Source organism: Perissodus microlepis, chromosome 16 (genome assembly GCF_051167445.1).
Source record: "Perissodus microlepis isolate ML-2025 ecotype Zambia chromosome 16, ASM5116744v1, whole genome shotgun sequence".
Lineage (NCBI taxonomy): Eukaryota > Metazoa > Chordata > Actinopteri > Cichliformes > Cichlidae > Perissodus > Perissodus microlepis.
Genome location: NC_140476.1, coordinates 20,806,825 through 20,823,958, shown reverse-complemented (window position 1 = coordinate 20,823,958; position 17,134 = coordinate 20,806,825). Strand labels below are relative to the sequence as shown.

General features: G+C 39.8%; 1 protein-coding gene across 4 annotated transcripts in view; it reads right to left on the bottom strand.

Moving 5' to 3' along the window:
* Positions 1-3,420: 3,420 nt before the first annotated feature.
* Positions 3,421-17,134, bottom strand: part of ildr2b (immunoglobulin like domain containing receptor 2b) — a 28,558-nt gene continuing 14,844 nt past the window's right edge. The window contains exons 4-10 of one of the 4 annotated variants that reach the window (XM_084907913.1): positions 14,500-14,556; positions 12,914-13,060; positions 12,629-12,793; positions 11,679-11,792; positions 8,422-8,623; positions 6,937-7,603; positions 3,422-5,026 (exon numbers count right to left, since the gene is read on the bottom strand). In XM_084907913.1, coding sequence (XP_084764039.1) covers positions 4,991-5,026; positions 6,937-7,603; positions 8,422-8,623; positions 11,679-11,792; positions 12,629-12,793; positions 12,914-13,060; positions 14,500-14,556 — 1,388 coding nt within the window. In that variant the 3' untranslated portion in view covers positions 3,422-4,990. Of the gene's footprint in view, positions 5,027-6,936; positions 7,604-8,421; positions 8,627-11,678; positions 11,793-12,628; positions 12,794-12,913; positions 13,061-14,499; positions 14,557-17,134 lie in introns of all 4 variants that reach the window. The other 3 variants (XM_084907914.1, XM_084907917.1, XM_084907918.1) reach the window with 3 other exon arrangements.

Genomic DNA, 17,134 nt, shown 5'->3' with positions numbered 1-17,134 from the left:
TTAAACAAATATGTAGGACTGCTTTTTTCCATTTGCGCAACATCTCTAAAGTTAGAAATATCCTGTCTGAGAGTGATGCTGAAAAACTAGTTCATGCATATATTACTTCTAGGCTGCACTACTGTAACTCATTATTATCACAATGTCCTAAAATCTCTCCGAAAAGCCTTCAGTTTATCCAAAATGGTGCAGCAAGAGTACTGACAGGGACTAGAAAGAGAGAGCATATTTCTCCCATATTGGCTTCCCTTCATTGGCTCCCTGTTAAATCCAGAATCTTAATCTTAATGACCTTATAGTACCATATGACCCCATTAGAGCACTTCGCTCTTGCACTGCAGGCTTACTTGTTGTTCCTGGAGTATTTAAAAGTAGAATGGGAGGGAGAGCCTTCAGTTTTCAGGCCCATTTTCTGTGGAACCAGCTTCCACTTTGGATTCGGGGGGACAGACACTATCTCTACTTTTAAGGCTTAAAGCTTTCCTTTTTGCTAAAGCATATATTTAGGGCTGGATCAGGTGACCCTGAATCCTTCCTTAGTTATGCTGCAATAGGTGTAGGCTGCTGGGGGATTCCCATGATGCATTGAGTATATCTTTTTCAGTCACCTTTCTCACTCACTTTGTGTTAATAGACCTCTCTGCATCGAATCATACTTGTTATTAATCTCTGCCTCGCTTCCACAGCATGTCCTTTATCCCGCCTTCCTTCTCTCACCCCAACCGGTCGCAGCAGATGGCCGCCCCTCCCTGAGCCTGGTTCTGCCGGAGGTTTCTTCCTGTTAAAAGGGAGTTTTTCCTTCCCACTGTCGCCAAAGTGCTTGCTCATGGGAAGTCATATGATTTTTGGGTGTTTCTCTGTATGTATTATTGTAGGGTACCTACCTTACAATATAAAGCACCTTGAGGTGACTGTTCTTGTGATTTGGTGCTGTATAAATAAAACTGAATTGAATTGAATTGAATTATACTCACCTCAGCTGATCATCCTAATCATTAGGATGCTACTTCATATAATATAAAATATAAAGCATCATAAAAAGAAGTTTACATACGCAGTAATTATCACTGATTCATTTTTGACTGAGCTGTGGATTATCCTCTGATATTACTAATAATTGGCGTGGGGGATAATTGAGAATATATGATGGTGATAATAAATGAATGTAAGAGAGAGGAAAAGGAGAAAAGAAAAAAAAAATACTAGGATATGTGACTTGCTATAACTATTGGCCCAGTTTACATATTATGGTGGTTATATACTTCCTGTCCACTTTTTTAGTTATACCTGTTGCAAATATCTAATCAGCCACTCAGTGCATTTAGGTATGTAGGTCAAGACAACCTGCCGAAGTTCAAACTAAGTATCAGAATGCGGGACGTATTTCAGAAACTGCTGATCTACTGGGATTTTCCTGCACAATCTCTAAGGTTTATCAGAGATATAAAATATCCGGTGAACAGCAGTTCTCGATGAGAAAATACCCTGTTGATGTCAGAGGTCAGAGGACAATGGCCAGACTGCTTCATGGTATCCTCATACAATACAATACTTTACTGTATTACATTATACTATAGTTTACACCATAGATGGAGGCATTCTTTATGTTAAAGTTAAGATCCATGATGGGAGTTTTAAGTCTGTTTTCCCTCACTGTATAAAAGGAAGCTTGGATACTGTGTAAAGTGAGTGAAGGAGAAGCAGGTCGGTTCCATTCCATTTATCGTTTATGGCATGCAGCCAGAGTGTAAAGTTCACAGATGAGCCATGTTGTAGAAGCATTTGAGCTCTTTGCATGATGTTTACTTTTCCTTTTGAGGATGTACACCACTGCAGACTTCATGGTAAAAACAGAAGAAAAGCGTGCCTGAGGTGGACTCAAGTGCTGAGCTCAGCTCATTCAAGTGTGCTTGAAATTCAGTAAAAAACAAAGCTTCATGAATAAAGAGCTTTAAAAAATGTTCCTGGCTTCACTCTGAAGCTCAGTACATGCCAATTTTTCAATTCCTTCTTTATCAGTACCTGCTGAGGACATGAAGTACCTATGTCTTTGTGAGTCTCCAGTGTATACAAAACATTTACACTGTTATTTGCGGCCCGTGTTATATTACCAAATGTTATCCAGTTATGGTTTTGTCTGCACTTTTTTTTTCTTTCATTTTGTTCTAACGTAAACAAATACTCACAGTGAGAATGACCAAAAAAAAGAGACAAAACACATCCACAAACAAGCAAAATTATTCTACATAACACAAAATAACTTTACACAAAGGAAAAGGAGCAGAAAGACACACAAACCCTGAAACTGTTTATATTAGTCCCACACATGCCTCATATGAGCACCACTGTGTGTATTTTTATACTGAATGTTGTCAGTGTTTACTCAGCTCTGTATATTTGATAAGCTCTGATAAGAAAAACACAGGCTTCATCCAAGGTACACATGCATTATCAGACTCAATGAGCACTCAAAGATCAAATTCTGTGGTGACAATAGAAATTTACATTATAATAAGTGACACTGCTTACATGATAATATAAAGTGCATTTACTCAAATACAATACTTAATATAAGAGGGTATTTCTACGTTGTGCTACTTTGTACTTTTTATCTTCTTATAATGATGATCCAGTGATACAATGTATTATTATTATAATACAAATAATGACTTTATCTGTCTGTCTGTCTGTCTGGAGGTGAAGTGTGATTCTCAAGTGAAAGTGAAAAAATTCTTTCAGCACTATGGAAAACAGCTCATTCAAAACAAATCAGTTTCCAGGCTCTCGTGTAGCACCACTTTACATGTATTAAATTTGAATTTATTAGACACTGGCTGCACATGCCAGACACATGCCTGATTAAATGCTTTAGATTCATTGACTACAGGTTTAAAACCACATAAATATGCCTGAAAGAGCAATAATATGCAAATATCAATTAAAATCAGAAAACTGTGACGTGAGTGAAAATATATGTGAAAGAAAACATATCAATTTAATTTTTATATGCAAAGGTTAACAATTAATGAATAATTTAGGGATCAGATATACACATGCTGAGTGATGATACAGTAGTGTTGAATGCAATTTTCTGTCAGGCTGGAGTACTTTCTGTTTTGTTGGTGAATTGGTATAATCTCATCTACTTTTTAGAGTAACTAGCACTGTAAAAAAGTCTGGAGCCACCCTCCTTCAAGGAGCCAGACATTCTAGTAATTTTTAAGAATAAAAAAGTGACTGGAATCAAGAATAAGCCAATTTTGTCTAAACATAACAGAAAACTAAGCAAAACACATAATTTCTTTCCATTTCTTTAGTTAAATCTATGAAAAATGTCAAACAGACAAATAATTACCAGATCTGAAAAGTATGTAAAAGAGATAAACAGCATCTGAAAGTCATACCCTTAAGAAATAGGAAAGACCTGACATGGGAACTGAGTTACAAATCTGGACCTCGAGTCTACTTTTTATTGAAGCCTCAACAGAAACAGTCCCAGTCGAAGGGTGGCCGTCTAGAAGCCACCTTAAAGGAAGGGAAATGGGCTGGGCAACAACTGGACTCAAAATCAGTGGCAACAGGTCTTATGAAGTGATAAATCAAACAATGCTGGTTCAAATCAATTGATAGGTCAGGAGAGAGGTGCAATAGTGAGTTTTTACAGCCAGCTGTAAAATACAGATTGAAACTCTGTCATCGTTTGGGCAGGACTGATAACATCCGAAGCGGGTGCCAGTGCTGTGGATCTTGACAAAAATGATAGAAATCAACCATCTGTTTGAGTTTGACTCGCTGTACAGAACCATCTGGAGAACATCTGGCTTAATTTTTCAGCATGACAATGATCTCAAGCACACCGCAAATGCAGTAAAAGCATACCTCAATAGAAAAACATGTACAGAAAAACACTATCAGTCATGGATTGGCATCCTCAGAAATCGAACCTCAACATTACTGAAGCAGTGTGGGTTCACCTTGACAGAGAACAGAATAAAAGACAGCCAAAGAAGAAGAAGCTTTAGATGTCCTTCGAGAAGCCTGGAGAACGATTGCTGACGACTGCTTAAAGAAATGAAAAGAAAGTTTGTCTAAGAGAGTTCAGGCTGTGGTGAAGAAAAACGTTGTTCATACCAAATATTGACTTTGGAGAATTGTACATACTCTGTTTTGTCATTTATGTTTGCACATTTCATTAAATCGCTGCTCCTGTTTCCCATTTTTCCTAGCAATATATAAAGACAAGTTATTCATTATGTAAATAAACCAACCCCTCCAATCCTTTGACTGGTTTAAAAGTTCAACAGGATGTGCCAAAAATCTGATGTCAGTATTACAAACAGCAGTTTCCCTTTAAAACGATCAGACATACCTGTTGTGTTTCTGACGACTTTGCCATTTTGGGTTGTTTGAGTGTTTTTTTCAGTATTCTCCATTATTTTACAGAGCAAAGACTAAACTGACTAACCAAAAGAAAGAGGAGACTATAGCAAAGTTTTCTTTATTTAAAAAGTTATTAAGCAGTGCAATTGCAATCTGTAGTACAAATTCAAGGCGCAGTATTTCCAGGAACACGGGTAACAACAGACAAAGGCAAAAATACAAAGTAAACCTGAGCTGCAGAGTAGTAGAGAAGTATGGAGGCTGAAGGCTGCTTGGTTGCTGTTCTAAAATTTTTGAATAACAAAAAAATAAAATACAAAATCTGTCCTTGGCACCAGTGTGAGTCCAGTTACATCATTGAAATACAAAGTAAGACAAATTAAAAAACAAACAAACAAATAAAATATGATATGCATGTACAAAAACACAAATATTAAATCCACTTTTTCCTCAGGATTCATTACTGACGTTTTTCAGTGATGTTATTTCAGTGAGATGAGCCTGACTTGCTGTGGTTGGAGCTGTAACAGTTAGCATCTCCTGCGCAGCTGCAGGACAGTTTTAATGCACAGGCTGGCAGCGCTGTGCTGGGTCCAGGCTGGAGACCCTGTCACACTATGAGTGAGTCCCTGCTCAGTGCAGTGCTCTGTTAGGGAAACATACCAAGAGCAACATATTAGGAACTTCACTTTCATGCTCATGCAGGGTTAGCACAGCCTGGGGACAGAGCTTTGTAACCATGCACAGAAATCATGCAATACTGCAGTGGTTGCCACCTTGCTCATAGAGGAAGAAAGACTTTGGGATATTTAGAAAGCCAGAAAGCCTGTGTGTAATGGTTGCATGCTAGGCTGTGTTATAGAGGAATAATGCGCTTTCATTCATTATCAAAAATTAGGTTAGAAAAGCCACTGCTACATAAAGTCGTGTAGAAACAACACAAAATGATTTAGTGTTGACACCACAAATCTAAAATCCACAATACATATTATGTACATAACACTGAGAGACATTATTAAAGATATATAAAAGATATTAAAGGACAAGGCAGATGTTTTTTTCTCTATATTTCTTACTGTCAACAAATCTCATGTAAGGCTCAAACCAGCAGTGTTAGTTTACGCACACAGTGCTTCTGTAAACATTGAAACCAGCTTTAGCAGATTTTGGGAAAGCATAGCTTATAACATTTATCGGCTATTTTGTTTTATAAACCAGTTCAAAAGCTTGTTAACACAAATATCTATTCAAATGGAAGCAACTCACTGATTTAAATGACTTTAAACATTGCGTGATAGTGTTTCTTGCTTTAACCTAATAGGAAGGTAACAGTAACTCATATAATGTTTGGTCACAACCAAGGTATGCAGAACAGCCTTTCTGAAAACACTACACGTTGAACCTTGAAGAAGATCAGCTGCAACAGCCACTCTTGTCAGCTAAGAACAGGAAACTGAGGCTACAACTCACACGTGCTCACTAAATTTGGACGGAGAAAACGTTGTCTGGAATGATGAATCTTCATTTCTGATGCGACATTCAGATGGCAGAGATGGAGTTTGTTGTAAACATAAAAAGACAGATCTATCCTGGTTTATATCAACAGTTCAGGACATGGTGGTGGTGCAGTGGTGTGGGGAATGTTTTCTTGGCACACTTGAAGAGCATTATTTAAATGCTACAGTCTACCTGACTGTGTATTGTTGCTGACCATGTCCATCTTTTTATGGTCACTTTGCACATCTTCTGATGGGTGCTTCAGAAGTGTATAGTGGAATATTGTTTTTAAATCTATATAACAGATAAACAGCTGAATGCTTATTTATACAGCAGTCAGCCTTGAAGTTACATAATAGGTCAACTGGACAGTTGTTTCCAACCATGTGATAAAAGCAAGTGAGTTGCTCCCTTTTAGCTCAGTTTTGGTCTCCACCAAGTCTTGAGGGATATACTTGGTTGTCTGTTTCATAACTGCTCCACTTACTATGAAAGAAAGTGTGCTAACTCTACTGCTTTAGTACTGAACATATAACAGTATGTGTGTGGACTATAAAATAATAAGAGTGATCTGAAAAACAAAAAAACACTGACCTGATTGCAGAGCTGTGGGCTACTACAAAGCTACTGGTAATTAATTGGGGGTTTGTCCATGAATCCGTTTCAGTACAGAATGACCTGGAAACAAACAATAGGTCCCAACTGGACTCCAATTATATCAATATATAAAGTTCAATGGAAACATTTTTACTTACTATTTTTTTTTCATAGCATCATGATGGTGAATGTGGGATTAGGTCAGGATGAACGATAGTTTTTAAACTACATAAACCTTTTGAGGACATTAATTGACAGAAAGGAATAATTCATGACTTGATTACACAGATAGTTGTTTCTAGACTGACACATTGCTGGTTTTATGCTTTTTACAGTATTTGCTGACAGTAAGACGAAAACAGGATATCACCAGACTTGTCCTGCAACAGTTTACAGGATTTCAAGGCTCTTTTTCCTGAAGAACAGAAGAGGAAGTCCTTGTTCCTGCTATAAGTAACTCACCAGATTTCTGCTCCTTTCTCTCTCCTCTCTGCCCCCTTGCAGTGTGTGGGACATTCCCTGGTTGGGGCGGGTATAAGAGAAGGGCTTCATGGCTGCCTCTGTGGTCCTGTACCTCTCTGATCTGGGAGGTTCTGCTGTGCGGTACCGCTCTGTAGTTTGGTCAGCCCTGCGGTATCTCTCAGCCTCGAGCTCAGAGTACGGAGGCAAAGAGTCCTCATCTTCTGGGCGGTTGCTAGGTGAACGGCTGTAATAACTATCGCTGCCCTTTCCTCTGGAGCTGCCTTTAGAGGGAGTGTCACTGTCCTCGTCCATCCTCCCAGCACCTCTGTCCCTTCCCCGGCCCCTCGTTTTACTCTCAAGCATGCTGTTGAGCAAGGCGTCATCATAGGCTCTGCTTTGGGGCAGTCGAGACGGGCGATCACTGTCCCACGTGTCTCTTCTCTTTTGCAGTACTGGTGATGGGCTGCGGCGCCCCCAGCCATCATGTTCATTTCTATAGGAGCGCCTGGGAGGGCTGTAATCCCGCTCATAAGGCCGGTCTGATGGCGCACCCCGACGTCCATGTGTGCTATAAGACCGAGCGAATTCCTCCAGCTCATCCAGAGAGCCCGTGCGCCCTCTTCTGCCCAACGTCTTTCTCTGCAGGTTCTCCGTTCGGCAGTTCCACCTACAGCAAGAAGCAGCCCGCGCTATACATGTTAATAACAGAACAAACAAAACTGGAGAAAACATTTATCTCACCAAGCAGCAACCTCCAGGGCTGACAAATGAAGCCAATGTGGAAAGGCTCGCTCCAAAATTCAGAAAACCCTTGTAGACTCCCATGTTAGCTACTTATAGCTGATCCCTTATTCTCAATGGGTCACTACAGCGGGATGCTCTGCACGTTTGACAGAGGAATTTGTGTCTCCTCCCAGGATCAAACCAGGGATCTTTCATTTGTTGGGCAAAAGTGTAAACCACTACACTAAAAGCCATTACTGCAGACAATGTTTACATCCTGGTTTAATTTTGCTTTTTAACAGCTCTTTTAACATATTTTTAAAATGGTAATTACCTGTATTAACGTTCTATTCATGAACAGTTTTGGTGAGAGAAAATAGTCGTAGAGTAACACGTCACTTTCAGGAGGTTTACATTTGGACTGCTTTTACTTACAAAGGGGAAAAAAAACGTGCAGCCACGTTTGCTGCAGGTGATGCAGTGAAGTACATTGAACAGAGTGGATCAATTATAATTTATTGTTTCTGCTGGCAAAATTACATTCCTTAGCAATAATTTGTGGTTGACAAAAAAGTATTTCAGCCATTTTTATGGTGTTATTGTGTTTTGCCTATGAATATCTTTGGATTCACTTTGTTTCAAGCAACATAAAGACGTCACCATGACTTTCAGAAACATCTACTGTCAAACGTTTTCTGGCATTAAACAGTAAACACAAAACCTGATAGAAACTCTTCAGAGTGAAGCATCTCTCCACCTTACCTGCGGTCCAGTTCATCATCTGAGTGGTTAATTCTGTCTTGTCTGAGTCTTCGGCTTTGTGTAGGTGGAGCTGCTCTCCGCACCGACAGGTCATCGAGGTCTGCGATAGGTGGAAGTGCTTTCATCTGGACCGCCTGAAAGGTGTTTCTGAAGTCTGTAGTCCCTCCATCATGAAGCGAGCTGAGCTCTGATACGCTCCTGGCTGCTGGGACAGACACATCACTAACATGATATTTGCTGTTTATACTAATAAAGTCATTTTGAATGAACAGCGGGCGGTATAAAGGTATGAATGCATTCAAGGAAGAATAGGATCAGACGATGTTTTTTATTTTTCTAATTAAAAAAAGAATCATTAGGGAACAAATTAATTAACATTAATATGACAAATGCATGATCTGTCTTTGTTATTACTATTATTATTATTATGAACACAGGAACTGCAGTGTATGCTAGACCAGCGGTCCCCAACCCCCGGGCCTCGGACCGGTACCGGTCCGTGAGTTGTTTGGTACCGGGCCGCGAGAGTTGAGGCTCAGGTGTGAAATGTATAGTTTTCAGGGTTTTTATCAGTTTTCAGCGTTATTTTGTTATCGTTTTTATCGTTTACTCGGTTTTCCTGGGTCTTTTCACGTGTGTTATGAATATATTTTCTTTTTTTCGGTACCGGTACTAGTTTTATTTTGTTGTTTTTATCCGCGACACCTTAAAGGCCGGTCCGTGAAAATATTGTCGGGCATAAACCGGTCCGTGGCGCAAAAAAGGTTGGGGACCGCTGTCCTAGACATTCCACAGTGATGCCATTAATGCTCCATACATGTCTTTTAATTGCTCCCAGAAATGCTTTGGTAGATCTGTTTATGAAAACTGCACAGGCTGTCTCACAAACTTAAAATACTACATTTGATTATCTGTACGAACTGTTGTACTTGAAGCTGAATGATAGACACACTCCTCGAGAAGACTCCATAAAGAGATCGCAAAGATTTCGATTTTGCTGACAAATATTCTCCACTTTTACCCACTGAAGTGTATAAAACACAGTACTTGTATTTGTGCACACTGTGTTTCAAATTATATCCTTCCATTTTAATTCTCTCAGTGATTTTCAGATTGTTAACACCGTCATCATTTGGATATGGTGGGCCTGTGGTTTTTAGATTAGGATGTGATGTGCTCATATTTCCAGCCCCTATGTGGGATTCAGCTGATCTATTTTGTACAATTGTGAAAAATAATCTACACCTTCTTTAGATTTTTAAGGTTATAAATTTCAGGACAACGTAAAAAAACACTAATCTGGTCCTTCTCAGGTTCTAAAATTACCTCAGATGAACAACAACACGTGACATATTACACTGTATTGTTATTTATTTAGCAAAAAACTAACCCATAAAGCAGAGCAGTTTGTGAGAAAAATGTGTACACCCTTACTGCCTCCGTAGTCATTAACAGTGCATCGTTCCACGGTGAGAACGATTATTTACAAATTTAATCTTCCCAAGTGGCCTTTCCAGCAAATTCACCCTAAGTTCACACTGCTCAGGCCCTCATGCTCTACAGGCCCCAGTTAGCATGTTAAACGTTAGAAGTCCAGACTGTAGTATGTATGACATGCTTGGAAGGACTGCCAGGTACAAGCATCTTCTCTCTAAAAGCAATATTCTTTTGGAAAGGTTTGGAAAATTGCTTCTAAATAAACCTCTAGACTTTTAGAACAATGTTCTTTGTACACATGATGCCATGGTACTGGGTCTTTACCCAGCCTTTTGATTGTTTTTGGACTTTTTTTATTCTTTCCTTTATAATGATGATTTAAGTTCAAGTTTATACAGATTTAGTCTTGAGTTTTATTCATTTATGTTCATGTTTACTTGTATTTCCAGGTTTTGGTTTCTTATCTTTGAGGGTCATCTTGCGTGTTTGTCTCATCGCTGTGTCTCGCGTGTGAGTCTGTTTCTGTCATTTGTGTTTACATCTCCCTCGCTCAATGTGTGTCTCACTCCCTCTGTTCCCTGTACCTAGTCAGTCTGCATCATAGTGTGTGTTTCTCGTACTTCCTGTTTTACTTTGATAGTCTCCAGTATTGTCTGCAACATCTTCAGTTTTGTCCCGTCTCGTCAATTAGATTAGGTCTAGCTGTGTTCCCCAGGTGTTTCCTCTTCGCCCTGATTCCCTCTTGTGTGTATATATTGTCTGTGTCTCCCTCTGTCCAGTGTTGTGATCTCCCTCAATGCTGCGTGTTCTGCCTGTCAGTTTAGTTTCTAGTTTCTCCCAGTTTGGTTTCATGTCCTTTGTATTTCCAGCAATACAGCTGAGTTTTGAGCTCAGTCCTGCTTGAGAGTCTGCATTTTGGCTTTTCAATCCTGCCTGCGTCATACAGCCTTTATGACAGATGGAACCAAAGCGGAGTTGTCTGGCTTTAAAGCGTCACGTTTGGAGAAAAGCAAATCAACATATATCAGCACAAACACCTCATAGCAGCTGTGAAGCACTCTGGTAGAGAGGTGGTGATTTTTCACTTGGTTGCAGTGACAATGATGGGAATATTACAAAGGAAATTCTACACAGACAGGCTTTTTTTTTTTTGGCTTTACCTAAACCCCATGTTGGAGATAACAGGTATCATGATGGTGGATTTCTCTGTAACGCCTCTGTGTGCACTCCCATAAAAAGGGGCGTTTCACAGATCATAAAACTCACTCCTACACAAAACAATCCCTGTGAGTGTCACTTACTCCAGACAGAGACATTATCAGATAATGACTACTTAACTCATCTGTTAAGTACGGCTTAACAAATTACATATTTCCCCAGAAGAGTCTTTATTCCACTTGAACCATGCAGCAAAATAAAAGAATCCGTTAAAATGACAATTTTAAGCCAAAACTCTGAACATAACCTGGTTCGAACCAGACTATATATTCAGTATATGTTACCATGGTGATTTAGCAAGGAAGAAAAAGAGACACAGACAACTCTGACTTGACAAAGCTTAGAAAAGAAGATATTCTTCACATATTTTCACATGACTGTGTGTTTTCAAACTCATGAAAAAGCATGACTCCACAAGTTAACCTTGCAATTTGTGAATGAGAAAAAAGGGACAGATGTTGTTTTTTTCAAATATGGAAGGAATAGACGGCAACTAGTAAGATTTAATTCCCACAAACCATGCACATAAAACACGTACATACATATAAACACACACACTGCCACACAGATTAAAGAAACTAGCCTAATCTGTGCAGGCTTACATTTGAATTCTGCCATCTTGCTGCGCGGAAACTGAGCCAGCTCCTTCTCTATGTAGTACAGAACTTTTATTGAGTCCTGGGCTGGACTGGCTTTGAGCCGGTAACCACTGCGCACTGTGAATGTCAACACACACACACACCTATAGATAGATTGAGAAAAACAAAACCATGCAAGGACGCACACAAACACTCTTGAGTGTGCAAAGTATACGAGACAAAACAAGCTTACGTGTTAATAATGGATTAAATTCAAAAAAAGGAAAAAGAGAAGAACATTTCTTCAGACATTTCAGACATTCAGACTTTTCATTGTAGAGACAAGGATGAGAGATGATGGATGAAATGAAGGTTAGTCGTGTCAGTGTTTGATGAAGAGAAAAAAGCAGCTGTCACTGACGTTTCTATGTAAGACTATAAATAACGTTAATTACACCACTTGTTCAAATAGTCCTCAGAGAAGGTTTTAGAGCTCAAAAGCAGTGATAAAGAAGAGTGAATACTGAGCTCGTCAATATTGTTTTTGCCTCTCCAAAAGCGTTAAAAACAGTTATTGAACTTTCAACACTAGAACCGCCGATCGCAGTCATTTTGACCCCATCCTCCAACAGTACCAGCAAAGAAGTCATTTCCAAAGAAATCAGTTAAGTTGTTCATTTTCATCTATTTTTTGAATAATAACAATAATAGTAGTAAGATTTGACAAAGTATTTAATCGGTTTTGGGGTTTTAATAATTTTGATTATTTTATTACAAATCACAAAGGTGAAATTAGAATTTTAAAATCCATCAATAAACTATGAGCACAATAAACAACACGTAACTACCATATGCAAATATTAAATATATATTGCATACAGGCGGCCTATAACTTATTTTGAAATTTTACCTGTAAAATTACAAAATAATTCTCATCTTTCAGGAACCATTTGAATTCTTCCTCTACCACTCACCTCCAGACAGGTTATTCTCCACTGAGGGGATCGAGTTGATCTTTGTGTCCGTGTAAGAGGAAGAGGCCACAGGGACCACAGTAGGTATACCAGGAATGTAATAGGGATACACAGGGACCTGAGCAGCAGGCTGTCTGCTCTTTGCCATCTTCCCCGCTTCATACACTGCATAAACAACACACTTTCATTGTTGATGTTAAAGAACGGGGATATTCAATTAAAAAAAGGACATTCATTTTTTTAAAGAGGATGCAGGACAGTCATTGGGTTGTTTGTGTTACTCACGGTGTCGTGGGCAGCAGCAGGTGTCAGGGCAGCAGCAGCAGCGGACGTAGCAGCAGCAGGAGTGAGGACAGCACTGGCACCAGCAGATCCCCAACAACAGCAGGAGCAAGATGCTGCCCAGGACTACGGATCCCACAAACGCCCATTCTGATTTACATACATACAAAAAAAAGGTAACAGTCAATGATTAAACACTCTGAACAGTGATTTAACATCACTACACCAAAGTGAGAAGTTCAACCAGTGGAGGTCAGCAAAACCAAGATTTTCACATAACAGTCATATCTAGTGGTAACTAGGTCTGTGAAGGTTCTCAGTCATCCAGGTCATCGTAGTCAAAGGAGCTTGCAAAGAAAAGCGTCTGGACTTCTTTAAGTTACTTGAAGACGTGAAAGAAGCCATCTATGTCCACTGTGAGCGACCATCTTTGAACAGAGGCGGGGGTTTACGATACCAACTCTCTGCCATCTATAATCCAGTTTTGAGATCCCTTCCCAGACGCCTTAACGCCCACTCACATCCTGGGCCATCTGACCTCAGGAATTCGCATGATAAGGTGGGGCCAGGTTTCACAATGAACACACCCGAAACTCTGGCTGATTGGGACCCACACCCAGTTTCACACCTTGGCTCAGGCGATTAGAGGATCATCAGGGGGTCTTTTTGTCCCTCTGTGGGGGGATACTCCCACTAGGTTTATATCTGGGACTCTCCACCATTTGACCTTAGAACTGAAGAAGCTTCTCGGATGAGAGGTGAAACGTCTTCAAGTAACTTAAAGAAGTCCAGACGCTTTTCTTTGCAAGCTCCTTTGACTAGTGGTAACTAGATGCAACTGAAATATGGCCACAACCATTAAAATAAGTCAGACTGGGCCAAACTCAAAAGGATTTGTGCAGTTTGTGACAAAAGCTCAATATCACTAACGTTACGTTAAAGAAAAAAAATGAAGCTGAGTGAATAAATTCAGCTAAAGGGCTGAAAATTGTTCTCCGAAGTTCAAAGTCTTTTTTGAAATGTCTTTGTTTATTTCAGATCTCAGCATTTGAATTGCTGAAATGTTATAACTGACAAAGATTTTGGACAAAAAAATAAACCCAGTCCCTGATTTTTTTATTAAAAAAAAGCTGATGTTTGGCGCTCTCCTCCACTGATGTACCCGGACAACAGACCCCTACAAACAGGAAACTTTAGGGGACATCAAAGGAAATCAGAGTTACTTTTATCCGTTCTCACATCTTTGAACCATCCAAACCATAACAACAGACTTCCTCAGGGTGTGCCAAGAGTCAAAATCCACTCACTAACAACACATTTCCCCTGTGAAATTTGAAATCATAACTGGAGGTAAACAATAACAACTACAACTCTGTGAATTTGGCTTCATGTAGCTTCACTAACTAACTGTGTAGAAGCTCCAGCTACAAGGCTGTCATGTTTATTCAGTCAAATTTCTAACAAGTGAATGTACATTTGTTAGTCAAAGAGAGTTTTATCTGGTCAGTTGGAATTAGAAACATCAGGAGGCAATAGAAAAGCTGGAAAATGCCAGGCAGAGAGACAGACATGCAGCGGAGGGACCGTACCTGGCATAATCTCCAAATCAAACTCAGGGAGTAGATCTTGCTGCTCACCTGTCCTGCCTGCAGAGAGAGGGAGAGGACAGGTGAAGGCTGGCAGAGGAAGCGGGAAGCAGGAGTCAAAAGGTCAGGCAAATTAGCAAATTTGGCAGAAGGCAGATGATTAATGGTCATGCACTATTTGGGGAATGAAAGTTTAAGTATGAAAAAATGGGTCTGCATCTAGAAAACATCAAACTTATCAATGAAGACGTTTGTTGTTGACCATGCTGTCTGTGACAAACTGAAATATCTATTAGATGGACTCCCGTGACATGTGGTTCACATGTTCACATCCCAAAAGTTTGACCCTTTTTGATCTGGAGGTCCAGTTACTTCCCATTTGTACCACCAGGATGTTTTATATAGATAATAACTACGGGTGCAACAATACATGTATCTGTATTGAACCGTTCGATACAGTGCTTTCGGTACGCATATGTATTGAACGATACAAAATTTTTAATTTATTTGGTCAACTTTTCTTCTGACGATGCCGTCTGTGTTGAGGGCTCAGTGGATCTGCGTTCGATTACTCCGCCTAGGCTGCACTGTCGAGCGCAGATCCACTGAGCGCTGCCCATATGCATTCACTCAAGTTAGCATGGCAACTGCCTCAACGGTACCCGAAATTGAACCTCCTCCACCGTCATTCAGATCTGGAGTTTGGAACTATTTTGGTTTTCATGTGAAGTATGACCCTACTTAAGCGCGTCGTGGACAAAAGTACAACAGTATGTCGGATGTGCCACACAATGCTCAATTACATCGGTCGGAACACAACGAATATGACTGCACATTTACGCCGACATCACGCTAGTGCAAAGACAAGTGGAAGCAGACAAAAACAACAACAAGCACGCATGCTACAAACTTTACCCGAGTCAATTAGACAGCCGTTAGAACATGAAAGAGATAGAGAGGGCAATCGCTACTTTTATTGCTGTCGACAAAATAGCTTTTATTTAGGAAAGAGCCATATATCTGTAATAAACTCTCTTTTCCACATATGACTGATTTCTCCATCAGATACATTTTTTTTGTTATTTTGTTGTTTCAGCAACATTTAATTTAAAAACTGTACTTTTGAGTTAAAAGAAATATTTATAATTTTAATAACTTGACATGAAAATTTTTTTTGTATCGAAAAAATATCGAACCGTGACACCAAAGTATCGAAACAAACTGAACCGTGAATTCTGTGTATCGTTGCACCCCCAATAATAACATAAAATTCATTGTTCCCAGAGATCCCTCTCTGATCTCTTGAACTACAATATGACCCACGTGCCAGACAGCAAGAGGTAGACTAACAAAAAGCAAGCCTGTATTAGCTGCTGGCAAATTAATAGGTATAGTTGAACTGAGACTAAAGGAAACACAAAATAGAAAAGGCAACAAGGAGGCTAAACTAAGAGAAACTGCCAAACACCAACACAGAGTCTAAAAGGTGATTATAGCAAATACAAAGGACAAAGGAAGACAGGACTATTTATACACTGGGGGCTGATTGGAACAAGACACGGGTAAAGACAATCAGGACAATCACAAAGGAGCCAGTAAAACCTGACATGAAAGAAAACCAACCTTCAAAGAAATCAGGAAAAAAAACAAGAGACAATTACACTGCAACACAAAAACTAACACTAACAAGATGTCAGATGAAAGGGAGCACAGGAGGGCAAAGGCACTAACCAGAAAGATGAGACAGAGGGAGCAACAGATAGGGATCCCAAAAGGTTGATTCTCTTCATCTGCACAATAACAGTAAATTTGCACAATAACTGAAACAAGGCTCAGTTATTGTGCAAATGTACTGTTTATAAGGTTGGGGAAACCTGAAGTCAGCTGAGACTGAAGAAGTCACTTGGATGAGTGAGGAAACGTTTCTCCCACTGAAAACGCTGCGTCCAGATGAACAGAATCAACCTTTTGGGATTTACTTACCTGGATGATTGAGCATGCATCAAGACAACAGATAGGGAAACACAGAGGGAACTAAACACACAAAAAAGCTAAATAAAATAAAGTAAAACTTAAAAAAAACTATTAAAGCCTTTTTCTTTGATGCCATGCACAGTCAACGTGCCTCAGCGTTAACATTAAAACTGCACACTGTTAACTGAATGCTGTTAATCGTTTTACATGCATGCAGACACCCAAACACATGCAAGCAATTGAGACGTGAGAGGCGACAGACAGGGAGGTTTGGAAACTGGGACACTGACGACACCAGGACAACAATTTACCGCGCAAGCTCGTCAAAACAAGGTCATGCAAGTCGCGCTGCTGTGAAACAATGTGCCTGTTGTGCTCAATATGTATGACATAAAGGTCAAAATCAGAACAAAAATTCAAGGAAATTACTCGCTGAATACAGAAAGGGATCAGCAACAGGTGTGCAGGAGTCAGCTACAGATGTTTTTAATGTGCTTATTATGAGGTCTGAAAACACTGATTACAGTAAAGACTGGTTACTGTCTGACATGGCAACATTGGTAGACTAAACAACCCCTGGTACTGAGGCTGCAGAGTGTGCTGAGTAAGCGCTTATTAAGGAGTGGGGAAAAAAACAGCCTTGCTACCTTGGCCCTGCCTCACT